The sequence below is a fragment of the Lathamus discolor genome, chromosome 3 (assembly GCF_037157495.1).
Source record: "Lathamus discolor isolate bLatDis1 chromosome 3, bLatDis1.hap1, whole genome shotgun sequence".
NCBI classification, from domain to species: Eukaryota; Metazoa; Chordata; class Aves; order Psittaciformes; family Psittacidae; genus Lathamus; species Lathamus discolor.
In genome coordinates, this window is record NC_088886.1 from 25779185 (window position 1) to 25803533 (window position 24349).

Sequence of the window (24349 nt, forward strand, 5' to 3'; positions counted from 1 at the left end):
GTTTTATGCCTGAGACTTATCCCTGTAGGCTGTTAGTGCCCAAAACCTTCCTGATGCAAATATGTTTGTATTGATAAGTAGCGCTACTCTCTGTTTTCCATCATCTCAGTTCTTAGGTTTGCTTTAAGCAAACTTTCTTGCTACCATTTTGTTCTGTTTACATTTGGCTTAACAGTGTCTTTTAATTTCCACCATTTCTTCTAATTAGTTCCAGTTTTCCTCTTCTCTTAATTGTAAGCAACAAACCTAGACTTTCTTTTTCTTTGCTTTCCCTTGTTCCATCCTTCGTAAACTTCAGGTTTAAACAAGAGGGGGAAAGTATCTTTCATTTATCCTCCAAAATTCTCCATTAATACTGGGTTAATGAGGCACGTCTGTTGTCCTAATATCTAGGAGGATCTCGGTGCTCTTCATGGGACTGCTTGCATACAATAAATACAGTCAAACTTTCAGTTTACGGACAAAAGCCAGGGACTCTGCAGACTCTACAAGAAGAGACACCATAAACATGCTGTTGTTTTGCAGATGAAGAGAAGCAGGTGTTACTTTTAACATCTCAAAGTGGCTGTTTGATGATCACCTTCTTTTTAATAAGCCCAGTCTAAAATGTACCCTAAAACTTAGTATTAAGGCAGCAAGGTAGCATATGTGCATATGGGGAGTCTTGGTTGGTTTTGACAGTGCAGGAAGAGCTCTGGAGGCTTCGTTTGCATGTGCCTTATGTAGAGGCATCTCTCAGAGAACTGATTTTACAAAGGGTGGGTGTAGAGCATGTTCCAAAAAACAGCTGAAAAAGTTCAGGTTTGCCTTTAGAAAACCAGCTTTATAAATCACTACAGCTGCTGAAATTTTAGGCCCAGCTATTTAAAAAGCCACAAAACTGGGTACATCTCATTCTCCAGATATGTTATCTTGTATATATTTGAAAGGCATAAAGCTTTTCAAAACCATCCCAGTAAAAAAGCTTTGCAAAAATTGTAGTAGCAATAACCTGCTTGACATCCCAGTGAAGTGCCTTCTTGAAGCAAAAACTAATGGATACATGCCTTGCTGCAGGCCAGCTGCATAATACACCATGTTACTCTCAAGACTGTCTATACAATTTATTCCTGTCTATAAATGTTTTACAGACTTCACGCAACACTGTTGTTTCATGCTTAATGCCATGTTCTTTCCACTTGGTGGAAACAGCCTTCAGGAGACACGCATGAAAAACTAAGAGCATGAGTAATATGTACATTTACTATAAATAACTATATTTTTGTAAAAGCTTGTTGAGCAAGAGAGAATAATTTATGACACAGGCTTAATAAGCAGAAACTTTATTTTTGAGCTAGGTTTTGTTGTCCAGGATGGCTGTACAATCCAGAAGAGTGACATACCTGTAAAAGAGCAAAGTTAGTTGTGCTTTTTGTTGCCAAGTGCCCCTGAAGTTTCCTTAAAAGTCAGTCTAGTCTTGCCAAGTTATCAGTAAAGCAGTTTTTAAGTTTTATCCATCTATTTTTTATTTGCTAGATCAAACTTTCAACCACTCTGATGTACCAAAGCCATTAAAGATCTGGTATATTAATGAGAGTTGGAGAGCAGGTTTCCTTTCTGCCCATAGCATTTTGTTTGCAGTATTTCTGGGTATCTTTTGATGTAAGATTCTTCATGCTCTAAATCAATCCCTTGTCACCTTAATTTCTGGTGTATATAACTGTGAGGAACAGTTTTCAGCCTCTTGCAAAGTTGTTCATGGAGGGGGATACTCTTCAACTTCACTTTACAAGTTGCTTCCCAATGGAAATCTTGCAGATATGTCCCTTCCTTTGCTTCTTGTTTGTGTTTCCCTACAGAGTTTTATTGTGTGGATAAGACTCCTGCTGAAGGGGCAAGATAATTTCCCTTTTTAAATGAAACTTCATGCAGTAATATAGATACAGGTATTTTGGCTTTGTTTGTCTGTGATGTTCATTTTCTTATCCTGGCTGACTTTTCAGAGTACCACAGAGACTGAAGGAACTAGAAAACCCTGCTATTTAGAGCAGGGTAGTAGAGGCATTTTTCTAATGATCACAATACTGATTTTTTGTAGGGTACACTTTGAGCTTTAGCAATCTATCTGCAGGAAAGAACTGTGAGATAGAAATATACTTCTCTTCTTCTTTTTCTGGACCTTGGTGTGTCAATCTGTATAAAAAGGAGAGTATTCCAATGTGTGGGGTGATAAAACTGCAGAGAAGTGGAAGATCCCTGGTCATACTTATGTATCATTTATGCTCCTTATTTGTAATTTCATTTGTTCACCTGCCTTAATTTCTTCTCTTCTTGCCAGCTGCTTCAGTTCATCTACAGGGTTCCTGGTACTTGGTTACTTGACAGAATTAATTGAAATTACCATAATCGATTAATCCAGGCTTTCTAATATTTTCAGTATTGTCTGGGAGGGAGAAGGAGTTGAAAAGCTGATGGGGACGTTTATAAAGTTGTAGTTACTAGATTTAGTGAGTATTAATGCCTTTTTGAAAAGCCTTTAGTGCTGGGTATTGCCCTTCATTTTTTTTCCCTGCTCTTTAATAATGTTCTCTGTCAAAGCTCAAAGACCAGTAGCTTTGGCTAAGGGTGAACTATATTTAGATACTGCAGGAGAAGTCCTGCAGCTCTCTCCAGAGGGAGCCTTTTCTTTCCCCTTCCACTTTTCTTCTTTTTTTTCCTCCCCTTCTCATTTTTTATTTTTTTTTTTTATTTTTTTTTCTTCAACTTCACACTTCTGGTTGGATTTTTCAGATTTTTTGGCATCTAGCGGCTTGAGTGGAGTGTAATGGTCATGTTAGAAGTTCTTCTAATAGTTCCCTCCTTCCCCCATAGTTTTTAACATCTCAAAGGCATTTTATAAAAGCAACTACACATAAGTTACTGCACCAGTTTCAATCAAATATACAAACAGCTGATCCAAGAAAATAAAATAAGCAGGCCCAGTGACAACCTGAAGAGAAAGCAAGTAACTTCAGATCAGATGTCCTTGAGGAGGGAGCTCAGTATGAGAGAGACAGCATGGCAAGAACTGAAATGAGACCAGAACTGCGGACAGAGCAAATTCATTGCCCTGCCTCTAGCCAGTGCTGCATTCTGCAAGGAGATTGGTTGCTTCCTCCCTTCCAGGGGTAAATTAGGCACCATTTGAATGGCTCTCAGACTTTGTAGCATGTTCTCAACTAGCACTCATTTTCTTGGTTTCCACATTCACCCAGTTTCCTTGTACCCCATGCTCTTCTGTGGCATTATTTTGTTCTCACTCGCAGTGGCCCTGAATTTCTATGTTGACTTCTTTTTATCCAAGTCTGGTGAAGGATCTCCATGTAGGTTGTGCTTATTTTCTACAGGCACAAGCAGCATTTCTCTTTTGTGTTTTGAAGGCCTGGCTGAAAGCCACCTTGCACTCAATTGAAAGACTGTTGCTGATTTTAAGCCAGGTCTTGCTGAGCAAGATGCTTAGGTTTATGCATGCATGTATGTATGACTGGTAAATAAACACTAAAAGCAGCATTATCTAATTTCTCAAATTGCAGCGTATGGATACTTTTCTGCTGGGCTGTAGAAGGCTCCTCAGGATTTGTACCTTCCTTTTTTTTTTTTTTTTTTAAGCTGGTTTTATCCCATTTTGATTATTTGGTTGTGGGGTTTTCGTTTTTTTTTTTTTTTTTTTTTTGTGTGTGTGCTTTCCAAATCAATATTGGATTTCAGGAGCTAGAGTTGCTACAGCAAAATTTCCCACTAATAGCTGGGAAGGAGGAGCTCATTTCAGGATGAGGCTTGCCTTTGGGACAAATTAGAGAAAACCATCAACCTCTAGGGAAAGCACAGGGTTTTTCTCTATCAAACCTGGGTTATACATCCAGCGTCAGTTCAGGCTCACTATATGATATTGGCTGGGTCTGCAGGATCTGATCTTTTCCCAAAATAAAGGCATCTGCCTTCCCTTTGCATGCCTCAGTAGCCATGCATACTGAACTTTTGAAGTCTTCAGGCTTCAGTTTCTCCCAGTGTTATCTGGGAATAAAACTCAACAAGCCTACTTTCCTCTCGCCCCCATTGTCCAATTTATTAAGAAAGATACTTTATCACAGAATCACAGGACGGTTGAGGTTGGAAGGGACTTTTAGAGGTCATCTGGTCCAACCTCCCTTCTCAAGCAGGGCCACACAGAGCTGGCTGCCCAGGACCAAGTCCAGACAGCTTTTAGACATCTACAAGGATGCAGGTATCTATAGGGGTGAGGCATGATGGGCAAATCCTTCATGCTTAGTTGCAGAAATTTTCGCCTGATACAGCAATATTATTTATTGAAATATTCCACTTAAGACTAAGGTGTTGTTATGAAACACGACTTCAAGCTTCATTCAGATCCACAAATAACAGCTGTGTTATCGACTCATCATTGTGAAGGCCAAGGTGCTTCAGGCAGCAGGATGGCAGCACTTGCTCAAACAGACAGGCTGAACACTGTTGCCTCAGTTGCCTCAGTTATAAGGCGCTCCTTAAAACTGAGCTCCTGTGATGAACTGCAAATGTTTTATAAGAGCCCGAGGGCAAGACAGGCATCAACAGTGGAGTGATGCTGGCACTTGGTGACTTGTGTCACAGTTGTGTGTTCAGGAGTCTGTGTGTCTGCATCCACAGTTGCAGCCAACTAGAAGGTGTATTGGAGAGATCAGGGGTTGTTGTTTCCAGTATTGGCTCTTCTCATCACCATTGCTGGTAGAAGGTTGCTTTTAAGAAAGACTTATTTTGGAAAGATAGAACGTCCTTCTGATGGCTGTGATGATAGCATCTTTCATAGGTGTCTTCTCACTATGAGCTGTTTATTCCAGCTATTTCTCTGTGTCTTTTTGTGTATATGCCGTGAAGATTAAATTCATGTACCCTACTTTCAGGGTCCAGTATATATTTTGGAGCCAGTGTGCATCTGGAGCATGTGGAGTATTGTGCAAACTGAGGCCCTCTCCATCCTGGTTTCCAAAGCTCAGCCGATGCAGGCACCTGCCTCCATTGTGAGATAATTTCATGATTTTCATCATCTCATCCCATGCACAGGATCGTGAGAGGAGAAGGGGAATGGGCTCTCTGTGTTAGTGTCAGCCAATATACACGATCCATACCATTCCCTGCCTCATCACCAAGCATGCCCTGGACTCCCTTCTGGACAGCACAGCACAGATGTAGACACATACACACATTATGGCAGGGATAATGTGATTCCTCTGAAATTTCATCCAAGAATAATCTTCTTTGACCAGCATCTGAGATTTTTCACTGCTTGATTTCCCCCTTCAGTATAAAGTTACCCCAAATAACATTTTTGAGTGGTTTTGCTTCCAGGAAGCTAGAGAAAGCAGAAAGGCTCTCTTCCTGCCAAATTATCATACAAAAAATAAATGCTCATGTATGTATAAAGTAAGGGAACTTGAGTAAAATCTCATAGGTCAGTACTTCTCCCTCGTTCACCCTGGTACACCAAGACAGTCCATGTAAAATGCTGTTACCTGAGGCTGGTCCTCATAGCTGAAGAGCATAAAAAGTGCTTGGCTGGCATGTTGAAATTTTACATCTCATCTTTCATACCATTTCTAAGTGATGCATTTGGTTTTGTTCTTTTCAAATAACATTATTTTAATAATGAATTACATAGCTCCAGAAAGCAGTTTGAAGGGCACTGAGGGCTCCTTTGAAGAAAAGTGTCATCTTGGTATAAATCAATAATACTATTTTATAAATATTTGAATAGCTTTAAACCTATATTGAGTAAAACATGATCACTGTTTGGAGAGACCTTTGGTGACTCTATAAACCCCAATATATTTTAGTAGTAAATCTAAAGAGACAATCGTAAAAATTATACCTATCTGGGGGAGCATGCCACCTTCAAATTCCAAGATAGAAGTTGGATACTTCAGCCTTTTCCAAATTAAACAAAAAAATAGCCTTGAAACTAAGACCCTCATTTTACTTACACTGCATTTTACTGGTTTATGTGGGTTTGCTTGTTTGGGGGATTTTTTGCCATTTGAATCTTTATTTGTTTAGTCATTCTTACTTCAGAGGAAAAACAAAGACCAAAATGTGACTGTAAATTAGTGAAAATTGGCCATTAGATTAGCTAGTAGAATTGCTGCTGTCATCTTTAGTCGATTTTTCCTGGCCAATTCAATCAATTAAAAATGCATAAAATAACGTATAGGCTCTTTATAAAATGTGTTAGCACTCAACGGAAACATCTCTTAAAAATCAGTCCTCTACTAAGCTATGAGTGTTGAGTTGAGAAGAAGGACCATTAGCAGCTTACCTGAGTCCATCTGTGGCAGTCTTATGAAAAAAAGTGGAATACTTCAAATGAAGTTCACATTTCTGTAGAAATGGATTTGTAAGAGGGGAAGCATCAAGGGAAATGTTGACAGATATTTAATTATAATGGCAGTAGTGGCTGTTGCAGTGTTAATAGCATCTGGCAGCAGAGTCGCTGCCATCTGTTAATGCCCTGAAATTCTGAATACAGTGCATCCTTTATGGAGGAATTAACAATAATTAACAAATCTATCAAATGAAATTACCTTGATTTGTTCACAGCCTTATCTTGATAATGATTAATTGCAAAATAATGGGAAGTAAAATGTCCACTATTTGCCTTTTTACTATAGACAAGCTAATGCTGCTATCCAAGTACAGCATCCTGAAGGGTTTACTTTTTAAGCTTCTGTTGTGTTGTATCATTTACTGCATTTACTTTAAATAATCCTTATAATCAGGACTAGATTAAAAACAAACTTTTGCATATGAATTTCTATTTGCAGTAGATTAGGTCTCTTAAACCAGTTACCAGTTCTGTTGATGCATGGTAACTTATTTAATGTTAAACAAGGGGGAAAATGAGGTTATACTGAAAGAAGTGACCTTTCAATCAAAGTCAAGTCAGCCTGGAAGAGCAGTCTGACTGCATTAAAGAATTTATTTTTGTTTTTGGTTTTGGGTTGGTTTGGGGTGGTTTTTTTGTAAGCTCAGTAATAGAATCCAGACCATTAATTTCTGATGAGTCAGTTTGTCTTCAAAGTGATGTGGAAAAAAATATTCTTTTTGTTTGTATTTGGAAGAATTATTTTTTAATATCTATTTTCATTGAAGCCAATATTTCAGTCACTGCAGTGAAATGCTGTAAATAACAGCTATAAACAAAGCAACAAGCCAGTTCCAGACCTGGTTAAGTTTTATTTTCCTCTTAACTCCTCTTTTTTTGTTTGTTCCTGCTGGGCAACAGGTAAAGAAGTTAACATACTTCCTGCTCAAGTAGAAGAATTGTACGTAAGAGGTATATGAGATATGTTAAATATCAGAAGCAATAGGAGGAAAAGAGCAAACTTTGGGATCTTGAAGTTAAGCAAACTGGAATTTTATTTCCCTCTTCCTATGTGACTCAAGTAATATTCTGAATGTTGCCCTGGGACCCGCAGAGAGAAGGCAACGTATATCTTTCTTGTGTCTTTCTATTTGTTCCTAAGTGAGAAAAGTTTATTTAGGCTGGGATTTGTGCTGATTCCAGCTACTGATAGAGCTGCACTGACACCAAGCCTCAAGCTGAGGTGTGGAAAGCCACCTATGCACTGTCCTGATTTATCACAGTGACCACTTCAGGAGCTGTAAGTCAGAACTTCTCTCCCCTTTTAATAACGCAGTGGATTCACATCAGTTTCTTGCTGGTGAGAGGTCCATGCCTCCGGGGTGACAGTGTGCAAAGACAGAAGGTAGCCCAAACTTGTGTTGGGGTAGGTGGGCAGAAAGTGCTACAGCTGCAGAACATGCCTACAGCTGGACCATCCAGATGTACCATTCCACATATGTAATGCAGACCATTCCCAGTTTCTCCCCCTGACCTGTGGCAAACTGGTGGAGCAGATTTGAGGATAAAGTCTCATCTGGTGCATGTGGTTGTAATTTAGCTGATTTCTGGGTGTGGTGTCTTCTCCATGAGACATATCCCCCTCTCTTTAGTTTGCTTGACAATTGTACGAGTTGCCTGGCAGTCGTATGAGTGCATAGTCATCATATGACTAAGTACATGCATGTTTACCACACGCACAACATGCAGGTACATAGTAATCTCCACTCAACACTGTTAAAATTAGAAGATTCTGCGAAAGCAAGTGATTTTGTCTTCTGCTTTGACTTGGCATCATGGGATCATGGGCAGGCAGTGGCTGATAGGATGTAGCAAACATAGAGGTGCTTAGAGATATTTGTTAAGGCTTAGAAGAAAGGCTTGGTTCTCTTTCACTATTATTTTCCTGCAAGACTGTTTTCTGTTTAGGGGGATTAGAAGATATGTATTAAACAGTGTTAAATACACTTGAGGCAGTTGATAGTTACAGCCCTTGTAGAATTATTCATTAAAAAAATAACTGCTAGACAGCCTCTTTTTTTTTTTTTAATTTTTATTTTTCATTTATTCAGTGGTTTAGTAGCTGTCTTAAAAATCGTGTTGTGTGATTCAGACATTCAAAGACTAAATAAGACAAAACAAAACCACCAAAATTACCTACCAAAGCACTAATTCTTGGGTTTGCATCACTTAAGTTGTCATGGGTATGGTGTGCCTAAGAAAGTCAGGTGGATTTGTGGAGGGGGTGAGCTGTAACACAATGCTGGGAAGTTCCAGAAGGGGCTGTATCATTCTCCAGGTTTTGCAGACAATAGATAAGTGTGTGCACTAAGCTTTGGTTTGCAGACGTTTTTGACATGAGGACAGTATGTTGCCTTGAAGTGTTGGCTCTCAACTAAACTCTTCCCTCCCCATGACTCTTTTAGATGTTTTAAATGGTTCTGGTCTTCTGCAGACGCCGTGGTTGTGTCCCTGCCTATAAAGATACTCCGGTTTGTTTTCTTGGCTCCCTTGTGTCCAGTTTTCTGGCTGGGCAGGTCTGCCGTTGCTCCTCTTCTTACTGGCATGTTCAATGTATGCTTTCTCCCACATACGGTATTCCACATGATGCTGAGGTTTCTCACCTCTCTTCTGAGCAAACCTGCAGGTCTGGGGTGGTCTGGGATTCTGTCTTTTCAGTGCTTTGCCTTGCTCTGTTAAGGGTGCCAGTTGGTGTTACTATTCATATGACTCTATGAGGAGCCAAGCTGCAGCTGCACACCTCGTCTTCCATGGACCACTGGAGAGTTACTAGATAGCGCGGTGTTTGACGGCTATATGTCCCAGATGGATTTTGCCTGGTAACCCGGAGGCAATCCCCCAGGCCATCGAGCCAGTGACATTTAAAAACTACCTGCCTAGGGTCGTTGCATTGTGTTGTCTTTAATTTTGTTTTCAGTGATCTTTTTTTGCTTGGTTGTACAGGTAAAAGAGCTTGAATCCAGCAGAGTGTGACACCATGATGACAAATGCTTGTTGCAGTTTGTGTGGTTAATAAATACTGATGGTATCTTTGTTGTGTGTGTTTTGTGTGTTTCAGGAAAAAAGTGCCAGTTCAAATGCAAGACTTAAATCTAATAAAGAGATCCCAGGATTAGTACATCAGCCCAGAGCAAAGTAAGTTTATTGGGTTTTTTGTTTGTTTTTAATTGTAATACAAATAAACACAGGATTAAGCAGCATCTCTAAGATTCCCAATTATTGCCTAGTGAAAACCAACTGGTGGTTCCAGCAGCCCTAAACCCATGCTCAGTTTAAATAAAATAGGTATGGTTGCCTGTGTTCTGAGACCAGCAACACAACTGGACAGCACTTGTGCCGGCATCCCTGCAGCATCCTCTCGTTTGCCCAGCTAAGAAGCAGGATTTAAAATTACGTGAGATGCATCTTGCCATGCCTTTTAGGAGTGCCATACTATGTTACTTCTCAGCTTTCTATGCAATTTACTCATAACCAAAAATTCTATATGCGCTAGTGTTCCTAAATGCTATCAGTTAAGTTCTCAGGAAAGTTTTTGATAGCTCTTAGCTTAGGTTAGCAGCTATACTGTCTCGGATTAGGAATGGTAAACTTCTTCCATTGAAAATTGTCAATTTGTTTCTTAAAATGAGGATTGTTTTGTAGCTGATACTTTTTCCATCCTTTGCTTGCTGTTCTGTGCCTGTACCCTGGCTGATATCAGTCAGCGTTATATATGCCATGAAATACGCAACTCTTGTGACAGAGCTGGTCATTGATATTAGTAACTCATTTCTTATCTAAATCACCATTACATTTTAATCACTAACTGGATTGAAAATAACAGATTGTATGGAGACATGTATCAGATTCATAACAAAGAAGTGATAAAGCTTTGCTGCTGGAATTTAAACAGTAGCAGAAATGCTGTTCTTTATGCTGTGCCTTTGGGGCACTTACTAACTTAAACTTGCTGCATACCAAGTGCATTGTGCATGGTTTCAAGTCTGGAAACTTTACTAATTTTCTAATCAAGTGACAGTATAATTCAGCTTCCTTTCAAAAGGAAAAATGGAGCACTTCAGATGTAATTGCGAAGAAGTTCACAGTAAGGAGGTGGAAATAAAATCACCCTTCAGCAAAGCTGTGCTTCATAACTGTGGCTTGGTCCTTCCTGGGAGGGTTAGAAATGTATTTAAGATGCTCTAATGGGAGGCTAATGAACCTGGGCTTAAAAAAGGGCTGTTTCTTTCGATGGGTCATCTCTTCTAGTGCATCCAAGGCAGAGGAACTGTGTGGGGTCAAGGGGTCCTTTTTTTCATCAAAATCTGATATTTTTGAAAGTCTCCACAGAAATCAGAACTGACCTTCTTTCACCAAAAAACCTAAAGACCTTGCACAGGCAGAGGTAAATGTTTCTATCACAGTCCTTGCAAAAATAAGGAAACTTCTCAGAGTTACAGGATGTAACATTAGGTTGTTGAGTAAAACCTCCACTGTTTGCCCAAGCCTCTGCTGTTTACCCAACCTACCATTGGGTTTCTGTTTATAAAATGGCCATATATGTTTGAGTTGCTAAGCGCCAAGCCAGCAAATCTGTGTTCTAATGTGCAATTTTTTTAAAGGTTTACCCTCTAAAACCCCTGGTAATTCTGACTGCAAGGAGTGGCAATGGGTGGCAGTTAAAAGAGCAGAAATTAAATAGATAAATCATTAGATGCATCTTGTAAGACTGTTCTTGTAGAACAGTTGGTATCTCAAAACAAAACATGGACTATGTACCACATGATAAGTTAATTTACAATGGAGGTAGTTTTGATATGTTGGCTGTAAAAGTAAGATTGTGAGGGCTCTCCCTGTTTGTAGAAGGATTTAGATTTTTACTTCTAGAGCCCTGGACTCTAAAAGGGATGTATGTAGGGAGCCAGCTTTACATGTGTCTTTGAAAGAGGCCAAGAGATTGGTCCTTCACCCTTATACTGCATCCTGATACCTGCCATACATTCATGGGGCTTCATTCCTGCAGCCTGCCCCAACCTCTTAGACACTTAATGTGTTTGATCATCCTCAAAACTACTATGTGATCAGGTATGCCGCATCAAGTACACGGAGACATGTTCATAACTCATGGAGTAACAGCAGCCTGAAGCATAAAATGAAAATAGTATTTGATACCATTTTTACCCTCATAAATCACAAAGTCACAGAATGATTTGGGTAATCATAGAATCATAGAATAGTTAGGGTTGGAAAGGACCTTAAGATCATCTAGTTCCAACCCCCCTGCCATGGGCAGGGACTCCTCACACTAGACCATGTCGCCCAAGGCTCTGTCCAGCCTGGCCTTGAACACCACCAGGGATGGAGCACTCACAACTTCCTTGGGCAACCTGTTCCAGTGTCTCACCACACTCATCATAAAAAACTTCTTCCTTGTATACAGTTTAAACCTACCCTCTTTCAGTCTAAAATGGTTGCCCTGTGTCCTGACACTACAGGTCCTAGTAAAAAGTCTCCTTTAGGATATTGAAATGCCACAATAAGGTTTTCCTGGAGCCTCCTCCACATTGAACAACCCCAACACTTTTCTGAATGTCATGGCCTGCAAGGGCTTGAAGACCTTCTGTGGGGCTTTTCATGTGTATGACAACACAATATTCCATTTTCCCCCCTTCATTTAGTTTCCTTATGAATTATGGTTGGGGTGTATTATCTCATTTTATTAGAAACTGAATATATGATATTGCAAAGGCAAGAATATCTTTCTAGCACTTACGTACCTAGAAAGGTCTGTACAGTCCTAAGGTCCTACTCCAAAACACCTGAATATGCAGGCAAGGGGATTGGCTACCCGAAACACATCTTTTCCCCGTTTCAGGTGTAGGTGGAAACCTGATGGACAGGCAGTCAGCTGGGGGCACAAAATCCCACAGCTACTGAAAGCTTAATTGTTCCCTTTCCTGAATTGCCAGTTTTAGGTTTTAATGCCACTTTTGAGACCTTCTCTTCTGAAACTGAGCCTTCATTTATGTCCAGCATAAGCAAATCATTGTATACGTTCATCCTGATAGCAAGTGAAGTATGAATGCTGAGCTTTGTAGGGAAGTGCATCAAGTTGGGCACTTAGAAAAAGTATCAGCTCATTACAGCTGAAAGGATCATGCTGAGGAAGAGAGGACTGGGCCAGGAATTCAGCAATCCAAATCAGCTTTCAGTGTCAGAGAAAATCTCTGAGACTGTGTCCTTCTAACCATTTGACATCAACTGCTACCACTGGCACCAGCCTCCATTCTTCCTTTTTTGCCAAATCATATAACTAACCCTGAGCCTCTTGGTGCCACAGAATTAATTGAAGTGAATAATCTACTGGGTCTGCTTAGGGAGCAGTAAGGACTACCTGTCTGGGAGGGAAGGACCAGCCCGGGCTTGTAGACATTTCTGGGTGTTGAGTGCAGAGCCCGGCTGTAGCAGGGCTCACAGATCTTCCAGCGCAAGGCTTTAACCTCATATCTCATTGTAGGCATCTCATTTTGTGGTGGTGAGTTTGGCAGTCTTGGAAAACCTTCTTTCTTGATACAGAAAGGGCTCTCATTAGCCCAAGAAATGGTAGTGGGCTATAAACTTTCTGCAGTCTGCCTGGGAAAGGGAATAGTCTCCTCTGGATACATGTGGGTCCTAGTTACCATCCCAAATGTAGCATGTATACACCGAACTAAATGTAGTATTTTTTCTATAGGCAAACAAAAAAAAAGGGGGAAAAAATTAAAAAATTGTAATTGTAGATGAAAGTGAAAACTGATTTATTTTGCACAGTGGTAAAAGCTTACAGCTGGCCCCTCAACAACCCTGGACTGCAACATTAGTATTTTAAAATTGGATAAGTCCTGTTGGTACTCATACTGTTCTGTTGCCTTTCAGCATGCACATCTCTGAAAGCCAACAAGAATTCTTCAGAATGCTTGATGAAAAGATTGAAAAGGTAAGATGCAATAAAGTAGAAATACATTTTCACTCAGGTGGCAGGCACACAGGTTTTCTGGCTCCATATGGAGGACAACCCGACATTGCCTGTTGCAGCACTCCATGTTCTTCACTACTTGGAGGGGCTCTGATCTGAGATCCCCCTTGGTTAAATAAAGCTTGTTGGTTAAGTAGTTCAAGTGCAAAAAGAAAAAAAGAAGGTAAAAGAGGTTGCAGGAGGTACTGGAGAAAATCCAAAATGAACAGTCTAGGATGAAAGGCAAATTAACCTACTGGATAAAGGAGAACAAAGTGGGGGTTTATGCCCTTAGTGATTGTCTCTTTCATTTAACCTCTGTGGGAGACAACAGGAATCTTAATGCCGGTAGTATCTGGGGTACCCTTCTAATTTCTTGCAAAATCTTTTCAAAATAGCTCCTGGCTGCAAGGGATAGTATAGCTGTGTATGCAGATAACCTTCCTCAGGACATACACTGAGTAAAATAATGATGCTGGAGATGTTTTGAAGAAGAGGTTGAATAGTTCTTTGCGTGTCTCGTTGTCTGATAGCAGCTTTCATGTTTTTCACAAATCTTTAAAATGAGAATCTCAGCTTTTTCGGGAAACAGTAGTAAATAGTTGCACCACAATATAGGTGGAAAACTGAGACTTAAGTAATTAAATGGGCTATTTGGATTGAGTCTGGAGCTCAGCTTTTGCTTATTCCTTGAGTTGATGTTCACTCACCAATATACTCTACACTTAAAATTTTGGAATGGTGTGTCTTATTTAATACTTCATACTAATACTTGCTTCCCCAATTACAATGAAGTAATTTGTACTCCCAAGTTTAGACTGGAGATTAGGAAGCATTTCTTTACTGAGAGGGTGATCAAATACTGGAACAGGCTTCCTACAGAGGTGGTCAATGCCTGAATGGAAGTGAGGAGGTGTCCAGTATTTCACAGGGGTAGGATCTTACTTGACCTATATGCATGTAAAAGTAGAATTTCTACATATCCATAGTATAGCTACATCTCCTTTGGATAAATGCATTCACTCTGTATTTTGCTGGGTGAATGCGTTTTGCTTCTGCTTTTCCTGGACATCACCAGTTTCTATAATGTCAAACACGAAATATCCAGTGAAATGGATTTCCAAAGACCTATCTTATATACAGACCAGACAATCTGACGGCTGTACCTAAATATGAATTGAGGTCAGGTTTTGTTTTCGAGATCTGTTTCAGGACAGTAGTAGCATTCACTCACCAGCTGCCACATTGAGATGCAGCTGACTGTGTCTCCTCGCTGTTTGGATCATACTCTCAGATGCTTACAGGTGTTCTACAGGGCTCTTACACTAATTTATCTTCTAGATTAGGAGATTGCCTATTCAGAGCAAATACATGGGTTTATCTATCAAAGACAGGGAAATGGCTCCCATGCATTTCAAGCTGCTGACAGTTGATGAGATTGGCATGAGTTAATGCAGAACTGAACGTGGGATTTGCTTTCTCTGGGGACCTTCTGTGCCTGAGGAAATAGTGTTCCCAAGAGAATTTTGGCATTTTTTAATTAATCTTTGCCCACAATATGTTATTTTTCTAGGTATCTGCCACAAGTGCCAAAAAGATTGGAAAATATGACGGGTTTTATTTGATTCCTAAGTACCATTTTGAATCCCTTCTTCAGGGAAATGGAGGACAGCAGTCAAACAGTTAAAAGAACTGTATCACTGAACAGCTTGCCAGTTACACCTGAAATAGTCTGCAGGGATGGGGATCATTGCCTGTGGTTGATGAGGTCCCAAAACATGTTGTAATGTTCACATTAACTAGCCATGAGTAGTATTGGATATGTAATGGAGACATGTAGTCCATCGCTGCCTCCATGGGCTGTGTCTACAGAAACTATGGAACAGAGAGATTTCAACTTGTGCTGAAATCCCAAGGGATGTTAGGTCATGTAGTACAAATAAGTGACAACAACTCTAACAATTAGAGGAAAATTAAATGGGTGTTTCAGATTCATCAAAACAAATGAACGGGAAAGTCAGCTGAAATAGAATTTCTGCAATCAAAGTGTGAAATGGAAAGAACAGAGGCTGATGTTTTAGAAATGAAAATACTTATAAAGTATTTTTATTATTCTGGAGATCCAAAAAAAAGACTTAATGAAATGGTCTGCAGAATTTCTCTGAAACTAACGCCTGTTGGTATCCAGCACACGCCTGTGTTCCTGGCTGCCTGTACAAAGCTGAACTGCCTTCTGCAAATACCATGCAAAGGTAAAAGCCAGAATGCCAGCCCCAGTGCGTGGAGCTTCTGTCTACCAAAATTTGGTGTCAAAACACCAAGAGATATTCAGAGTGAGACATCTGTTCGTATCTGTGTGAGTGTGTGTTCCTGCTCAGAGAGCTAGAGCTGCACGTATGGAACTGTGTGTGATTATAGTACTTCAATTCATGGGGCTTGCTGGAAGGGAAAAATGCTGGAACAAAGTCTCAAAACTGAATGCTGAGGTAGGACTGACTGAGAATGTAAAAGTCAGACTCACAATAGGGTTAGACGATTCTGCTAGAGTCAACCCAGAGGCACCAAAATTTGAAGAAATCCCATTAATTGAACAGCATGACTCAGAAGAGAGATTTAATCCTGGACACAGTCTTTGCAGGCTCAAGTCCATAGACTTGAGAGAGCCCTGTACAACCAGGGCTTGCATAAATATATGAAATGAAAGTAAAATTAAAAGCTATGATGCATGAAGTTCTGAATGCAGAAAATTTACCCAATTCAGCATTTGCTAGTGAAAACATATTGATGATAGCTATCATGGAGAACGATCTGAAAAATGACTGCTTTCTCTGAATCCTACATACAGAGCAGTGAAACAATCGTCAGAAATTATCTGTCTCCTTTAAGTATATATTATTACTGTAAGCCATGGCACAGTGTGTAGGCAGCTGTCTCACTGTAGGAAAAAATACCAAGGCTGAGGTATAATTGAACAGTCGACAAGTGATTTCTAGGATTGTATCTGGGGATTGTACCTCCAGAAGAGAAGCGTCTCTGGCTTTGTAGTTTAAAAAAAAACAAAACCAAAACAATCCATGTGAAACTGCACCAGAGGAAATCCTCACTGGTCCCATCATCATAAGCTGTTTCCTACATAGATACAGTGGTTTGCAAGTAATCACAATACAAACGTGCTTGTGAAAAAACAAAGAGATTAAGAAATGTCACAGCATGTGAAGATGTCTTGCTACAAACTCCTGTGGCCGGTGGATATCCTGAGCCCCTGGGCACTGTGTTTCCACTGGCAGAGGGGATGTCATTGTGGGTTGAGAGATAACTTGGTCTTGATCAGCAGCACTGGTGTTGAAATGGCTTTGCAAGAGTTTCTCTGCCAATCCACACACCTGGCCACTGAGAGCTGGGTTGGAGACTACCAGTTTGTTGTTGGAGGCCACGGGAGGGATGCCTGGCGGCAACTCGCTCCATCTCCTCGTTAGTAAAACTGGGCATGAAATGCAGGAGGAAGACACAATGCAGCTCCTTGTATCGTATTTAAAAGTGCTGTTAGAAAAAGGGGGGTTGCTAACTGAAACGTATGCAAGGGTGGAATTATTAGCCTAAAACTCATTAGCAAACTGGATTGCTCTTAATGACTTGATTGATTTTTCTCTAACAAAATCAGAAACGGACAAAAATTAGCACAGTATACAATTATTTAGTGCTGCCTCTCAGCATTTTCTTCCCATCCTTTCTGTGAGCACTGTAAACAAAACCAGATTGATGAAAAGGGTTCCCACCACAGAGCCAGGCTAACATTTCCCAGCATCGGCCATCTCCTCTGAAAGGGGCCACTGTGTCCTGTAAGCTCTTTCAGCCATTGCAGAAGAAAGGGCTGCTTGGTGAAGCACATTTTCCTCTCCCGGGCCGGCCGGCCTCCTCTTCCTCCTCTCCAAGCCAGGGCCACGGTGTGAGGATGCTGGTGCCAAGCTGCAGGGCTGTGGCGGAAGAAGCGTCTCCTTAGCTGCCTTCTCTCCCTGGGCAAGTCTGCCAGCCACACAAAAGGCTTTTGAAGTGGGAAGGTTTCTGCATTCCTGCAGCATGGAGTTTTGTTGATTGGCCTGTCACCCGCAACAATGGGGGAAAGGGCTTTTCCTGTGATTTCTTTTTTCTCTCTTTTTTTTTTTTTCCTCTAAAAGGGTATCACCAGCCATGAAGCATGCCCTGGTAGATGCAGCAAGAGGAGAGAGCAGGGGAATGAGCTTTTCTGGTTTGGGAGCAAGCAGCAGGAAAGGAACATAAGGCTTTTTCTAAACTACTTTAAATTCACACACTTGCATTAAGGTCTTTCTGTAAACATCTACCAAAGTTGAAAGTTGGATTTTGAATCTGCAGGGGAGGAAGATAGGATTTTTGGGGATTTAACTGGACTTGGATGCAGGTGTTCCTACTTTCATCTTCCTTGGTACAGTTCATTTACACTCCCAATCATTAAAACTTACTTAAGAGCCTGTGCTATTAAGGGCTATTAAAGGGTGACCCATGCTTTTTTGTTATTTGCTGCATGCTCTGTGTCTGTGGCTCCTCTGCATTCAGGAGCCTGCTCCCCTGGGAGGCAGGGGACAGGGTTTGGGAAGCAATCCTGCACCCTCATGTTCCATCTGAGATTCTGCTCTGTTTGGGGGGATTGTCACTTACTTTCTCTGGGTTCTTCTTTTTCTTCCTGACACACATCTGCTCCCCCAGAAAACCCCACAGGGCACTTTATTCCTCCGCTGATCTTTCTGAGGAACACTCCCCTTGTATTACTGATAAAAAATTAATTAGGGAATAAGTTTAGACAAAAGGGGAAATTCTGATTTTTTGGGCTTCCTTGTGGTATAGTTTCTTCCATTCCTGCTCTTTTTAGGAGGATAAATACCCACTGGTGTAAATACCCATTGCTGTGTATTTACTCAAGGAGATCTCACTTATCACAACACCTTCTTCAAGAAGGTGCTAAAGCATCTGTTAGCTTTCTGCTCTTGAGCTGCTCCAGGGCTTAAGTGCTGTTTCCCTTGTCTTTAAAGGCAAGTATGTGCTTAACCCAGCTGAACTGGGCCAAGACACTTTAGGCCTTGTCAGGCTGGGACCCATGTTTGTTGTCTGTGCTGGGATTAAATGCTGGGCACATGTTGGTGTAGGCCTTTGCAATGTAGCCAGGGCAGTGGTTGTAGGACAGCTGGGATGGGTGCAGGACTATGTGCAAGCTATTTTTTTGCTGTCACAGCTGATGCCCACCCCTGACAAGCTAAACTTGATGGACCAGGGCGGTCCCACAGGTTGTCTTGCATCCCGCTACTGAGAGGATGGATGTGGTTCTTCTTTCTCCAGGTAAAGAAAAGCAACATCCTCTTAACTTGCTGTAAATCCCAAGTGAGAGCAAAACCCCCAATTTCATATGCAAGCTGCCAGCCTGCTGTGCCTTTGCTGCTATGTGATTCTTGGTGTGTAACAAATGGATCCCTTCCCCTGCCTCACAGTGTGCTCCTCCACATGGCTCCATGGCAGAGAGGGGAAGGGGACGTGAAGCCTTCAGCCTGCTGCCGAGTGGCTGCAGGAGCCTGGTTTGGTCCCCTGCTCCCTCTCCACATCCTCCCCTTCCCACCAGCTGGTGCTCTGTCAGGGCCAGCCCTTCTGAAGCACTTGCTGGTGCAAACCTTCCCTGTGGAGCTGCACAGCGGGCTGAGACTGCAGTGGGGCTCCTCGCCTCGCCATCAGGTGTCACCACAGCTGGGGCATCAAATGAGCTGGTGGGGTCGGGGTTGTGGGTCCGTGATGGGTGCCGGTGGTAGAGGCTGTGTGTCGCACTGCAGGAAGGGGTGGGAGGTGTTCTGGTGTTTGTGGCAGCTCTCACCCTCCTCCCCGTCTCCGCTGTGCCACCACTGCCCACGTGCGCTATCAGGAAGGAGCAGGCTGGCGGGAAGCTTGGTGTGGTGGCAGCTCCCTGCCCACCAGTGACTGAGGTCCATGGCTGCAAGGCCATCCTTGAGACACCAACATATCTCCATCCCCGCTGGTGTGAAGATGGAAATAAAGTGTCTGGCGGCAGCAGCCTGGCTCTCAGCAGCCTTCAGGCAGTGGGTGAGAGGTGGTATTTTCACACACTGGCAAGGACTTCAGCATGTTGCTTTTTAAGCAGTTTCTTGGCAACCTGTTGAGGAGCAATGCACTTGGTTGCCAGAGAGCAAACCCAGAAGCAGAATGGCAGGCGGAAGGGGCAAGGAAAAGTCCAGGACAGCTTTCTTCCATGTTTTGGGTCTGTTTGAGCCTTTAATGTCACTGATGGCCACTGGTGTGGAGCATTGTGGGGTCTCTCTCTTGAGCGGGAGCCTGGGGAGCCAGGCAAATGAATCTCCTGGAAATGCCCTGAGCCTCAGTCATCATTTGCTATGGGTGGCTTTTACAGCCCTTGAAGCATGTTAGACAAAGCCTTCATCACCACCACAGCTTAGTCTCATGGTTTTGTCTGAATGCATTGTGGTCCCTGGCATAGAAAAAAACGATGAATTTGGGCTTCTCTGCAAAGTATTTTGGCATTCCTTCTGAGTCTGATATTTTACTTGAGAAAAATGTCTGGTTTTCCTTTCTGGGTCAGGGGTTGCTGAATTGAAAGTAGAGCTGTGTCATGGTTTAAACCCTGTTGGCAAGTCAGCCACGCAGTCTACAGCACCCCCCCCCCCCCCCTTTTCTTCCCTTCCCCCCTGCCCTGCTCCTGGAGGGATGGGGAGAAATCAAAAGAATTCAACTCCCACAGGTTGAGATAAGAACAGTTTAGTAACTAAGGTACAACATAAACCACTGCTGCTGCCGCCAATAATAATAATGATAAGGGAAATAACAAGGGAAGAGAATACGATACCACCCGCCAAAACGACCCCGACAGAGCAGTGAGTGCCCTTCTGGGTAACTCCCAGTTACATCCCGGGCATGACATGCTGTGGTATGGAATACCTCTTTGGTCAGTTTGGGTCAGGTGTCCTGTCCCTGCTTCCTCCCGGCTTCCCCTCCTTCCTGGCAGAGCATGAGACTCACAAAGTGCTTGGCCAGACCAAACATTTGAGCAGTAACTAAAAACATTGGTGTTATCAGCGCTGTTCCCAGGCCAAAAGTCAAAAACACAGCGCTGCACCAGCTACTAAGAAGGAGAAAAGATGACTGCTACTGCTGATCCCAGGACAAGCTGATCCCCACATCTCTTTCTAGACAGGTCAGTGAGAGGTTTGACTGTTGGGCAGCTGGGTACCCCACCTTGACTGAGTGGACCTTCACCCATTTTATCACTGCTCAGTTGGTCTCTCCTGCTTACAGGGTGTTGTCAGGCTTTTACACATTATTGCAGGGCTGAGATCTGTGCTTCTCCTTTTCTTTGCCAGCCTTTTGCTCAGGTACTTGGATTTTCTATGCAAGCGCTTGGGATACGCTTGGCACATAGGAACAATGGAAATGGTCCAGAGTTTGAGATTTTTGGTACTACATTCGAGGCACTTGTTTTACACAGGCTATCTTGGGTGGCTTGTGTATTGAAAAGCTCAGGTCCAGCTGTTTCTGTGTAGAGAAACAGGGACAGTTGGTCCTGTCAGGTCCTATTCTTGCCACTTTGCAAGAAACAACTAGTGATGGATGGGACATACCTTCTCCAGACCTTTCTGAGGGTGTTACCTAGATAGGTGCTGCTGCAAGTCTTGTGTTTGGGATAGGATAGAAGGCATAACATGACTAAGAAGTCTGTGTTTAGTGAAGCTTAGCCTTTTTGCTCTTAAACCATTGATGAGGTTATCAGATGAGGTATTCTTGTTCACAGCAGCTGAGCTGTGTTACTTGTAGTATTGTGTGGTTCATTGCTTTTGCCTCGGAGATTATGGTTTTGCAGTGGATCTCTAGGGTTGTGTCCATCAAGATGTATCTTTACATAAAATAGTTTTGTAAATCAGTTTGTTGGACTCACCCTGGAATTCAGTAGAGGGGGTGAAATTTATGAGATTAACAGTGACAGAAAGGGAAGGGTCTCCTATCCTGGTTCCATGCAGACCTTCCAGAGATGGTTGGAGGACTTGTGCAAACTCTCTTCCCTATTTTTAGGATTTCTACCCAGGTCTGAACTTAAATCTCGTATGTTTAGAGAACTGATACGCATTATTAGTAAGTGCTCCCTTGATTTATGTTATTCCTGTCTTCAAGTAGTCATTTAAAAATTGGCTTTTCTCCTTACAGGGTCGTGATTATTGTTCAGAAGAGGAGGACGTCACATAGTGCCAATTCTGCCACTCACACCAGGAATACTACTGTGTAAATAGATTACAACCCAGTCGAGACCTTTTGGAAGTCTCCTAGAGCAAACAGCACTACATAACAGAAGAAGATAATTTCCACATTATATGCTCCATTCAGTTACAGTGTTTCTTAATGAACAGATGAGGAATATTGCTAAGAACTCGCAAGGAACTGTTTCTGTTGCTGCTAGTTAAAACTTGTTGCAACTTCTCACCTTTTTCTGTGTCCAGATACGCAGCAAATCCTTAAAGTTAATCCAAAAGACATTGTTGATTTTATTGAGGCTTCTGGCCTGTTTTCTATCAGATGAGGTAGTGTTATACAAAGCTTCCATAAGTGAACATTCAAGCATCTAAGAAACACCCTTAAGCTGTCTGTCAGTCTGCATTCAGGCCGGAGCGCTTATTAATGCTGGTGATGGCAAGCTTTGGAAATGGGATGTTTTTGCCATGGCAGGCCTTGTTTCTCTACTGAGAAGAAGTTGAGAAACTATTATCCATTAAAAGCATGTTATCACTGAAATACTGGAAGTGATGCAGGAGCAGGAATTTGTATTTTAAGAGGAAAAAGAGTTTTGTTTAATAGGTATCTTAATCAAGGACTAAGCTTGCAGTATTGGCTTTGCTGAGCACGAATGGGAGTGTGATCACAATCATTTTGAATCTCTTTTTTTCTAAGAAAATAAACATTTTACTGTTTTTATGTATTCTTGTCTTTTACCATTCCTACAATACAATTCAAGAGTCTGGGGACAAAGAAGGCAAAACTTACCCTCTGCACTGGTGAGTCTGTGGATTCAATCTCCTAAAGCAGCTCTGCCAACTAGGGGTATCTGTTGTGTATCATGTAGAGTTTATTTTTCCATATTATATGGAGAGGATAATACCGTCTCAAAAACAGATGTAATATTTTCAACAAATGCTGTCATGAGTAAAAGAAAAAAAAAAGAAGGGGAAAAAAATACAGCTTTTGCATTTATTATTTGAAAGGAGATTATTACCTGTGCTGATACTTTTTCCTGATTTGACACCATGTAAGGGCCAGGTTTGCACTGCATTCCATGGAGAATGCTTTCTCAGGACACAGGTTTCTGTATTGATTTCATTGTTCTAAAGCGTGTGATGTATGTGGGATAGACCATGAGATTGCATTAATAGCCTCTTTTGCTGAAGTAGCTGACCTGTGAGTGGGGCACTCACCCCAAAGCCCTTTAAAACCGGCCATTTTTCACTGACTTTCTGAAAAATCAGAGCTTTTTAAAGGGTTTTAAGTCCCTCAGAAATCACCTGTGACTTCTGAGAATCTCTAAAACATTAGGGACTTTCTTGACTAATGAGATTTCCTCCAATGTTCACTCCAAGTAGGGTTGGACAGTCTGCACCAGCAGATTTTGTTCGCTGTTGCATACCTAGAATATGTTCCCCCCAGAAAAGTTCATGTGCTTCCATCCCTGAACTGGATTTTCCTTTGGCTTTCAAGGCAGTGGGTGGGATAGTGGGGTGGGGAGGACACACCAGAGGGGAATTTATTCAAGCAGGACTGGATGTGAACACTTTCAGCAAGAGCAGTTTCCCAGGCAGCATTTGTGAGGCTGCAGCATCAAGTCCTCTTCTTAAGGTAGAAGCTATTTCTGAGTGCTGCAAACTGCTCAGTCTTTTACCCTGGTCTCCTGTCAACCTTGGTTTGAGTCGAGTGGCTGCTGTATCGCAGATTTAGGACAACTCAAGCACTACCTGGCTTCAGCAGCTTTCCATGCAAAAAAAGTCAGTGCAGAGTTAAGTCGAGCATGTTTCACTATGTGCATCTTTATCCTGTTCATGATCAGAAATTGCCAGCCACTTCTAATGCTCCTAAATTCTCACGCATTTTGGCAGCTGCTTTGGCCATGCAGCAAGTCCCAAGAATCCATGGAGATGAGATCTCACTGACTTACCTACTCCCATCACATCCTTCTTAGGGCTGTGGCACATCTCAGTGCTACAGAGCCACTTGATCTGTTATGAATTCTTCAAGGGGTAGCTCTATCCTCTTACATATGACTTTTTCCATAATTTATGGCAGCTCTCAAGCAGGTAGCTGTGCTAAGGGGAGTCAGGAGACCGTGCTTTTCAATTATTTAAACACGTTAATTAATAAAGAGCCCTGGGGCTTGAGCCCTTAAGTCCTGCTCTCAAAAGTGCTTTACAAAGCTTTCACAAGCAATACAAGAGTGATGGAATTGGGTCTGTCCTTTTGAAATGTGGTTCATTTTCTACCTGCTGAACATGTATGTACATTTCCCTATACAAACCCTGTGTTACAGGTACATCTTTCAGTACATCAGCCTCCTTTCGCATGGAGTTTCTTTCAGCTTCCCGTTAGTTTTAATATATTTGTTTTCTTGCCGATGACGATGGCATCAAAGGCATGGACTATAGTGGAAGCTTTGTGAGAGAGGAAAAGCAATTCCCATCTTAACCTGTGCACTTAATGTGACCAGCAGCAAGTGCTTTAGTCTTCTGCATAAATTATAACCTCTCTGTTGGACCTTTAGATGACAGTATTTTTGAGTGCCTGGGTAGTCTGTCCTGCTGCTGGTTGTGGAGGCATGAGGATGGGCAGAAGGGTTGGAGGGTGTCTGTAGCTGTCCTTGGAGTTGATGCACTCCAGGACTACCA

The 24349-nt window shown here is 41.9% G+C and overlaps 1 protein-coding gene across 4 annotated transcripts in view; it reads left to right on the forward strand.

Annotated features, from left to right (window-relative positions):
* C3H1orf21 (chromosome 3 C1orf21 homolog) overlaps positions 1–22398 on the forward strand; it is a 128022-nt gene extending 105624 nt beyond the window's left edge. For all 4 annotated transcript variants that reach the window (XM_065674206.1, XM_065674205.1, XM_065674207.1 and 1 more), the window contains 3 exons: positions 9489–9565; positions 13325–13385; positions 21633–22398. In XM_065674206.1, coding sequence (XP_065530278.1) covers positions 9489–9565; positions 13325–13385; positions 21633–21671 — 177 coding nt within the window. In that variant the 3' untranslated portion in view covers positions 21672–22398. The remainder of the gene's footprint in view (positions 1–9488; positions 9566–13324; positions 13386–21632) is intronic.
* The last annotated feature ends 1951 nt before the right edge of the window (positions 22399–24349 follow it).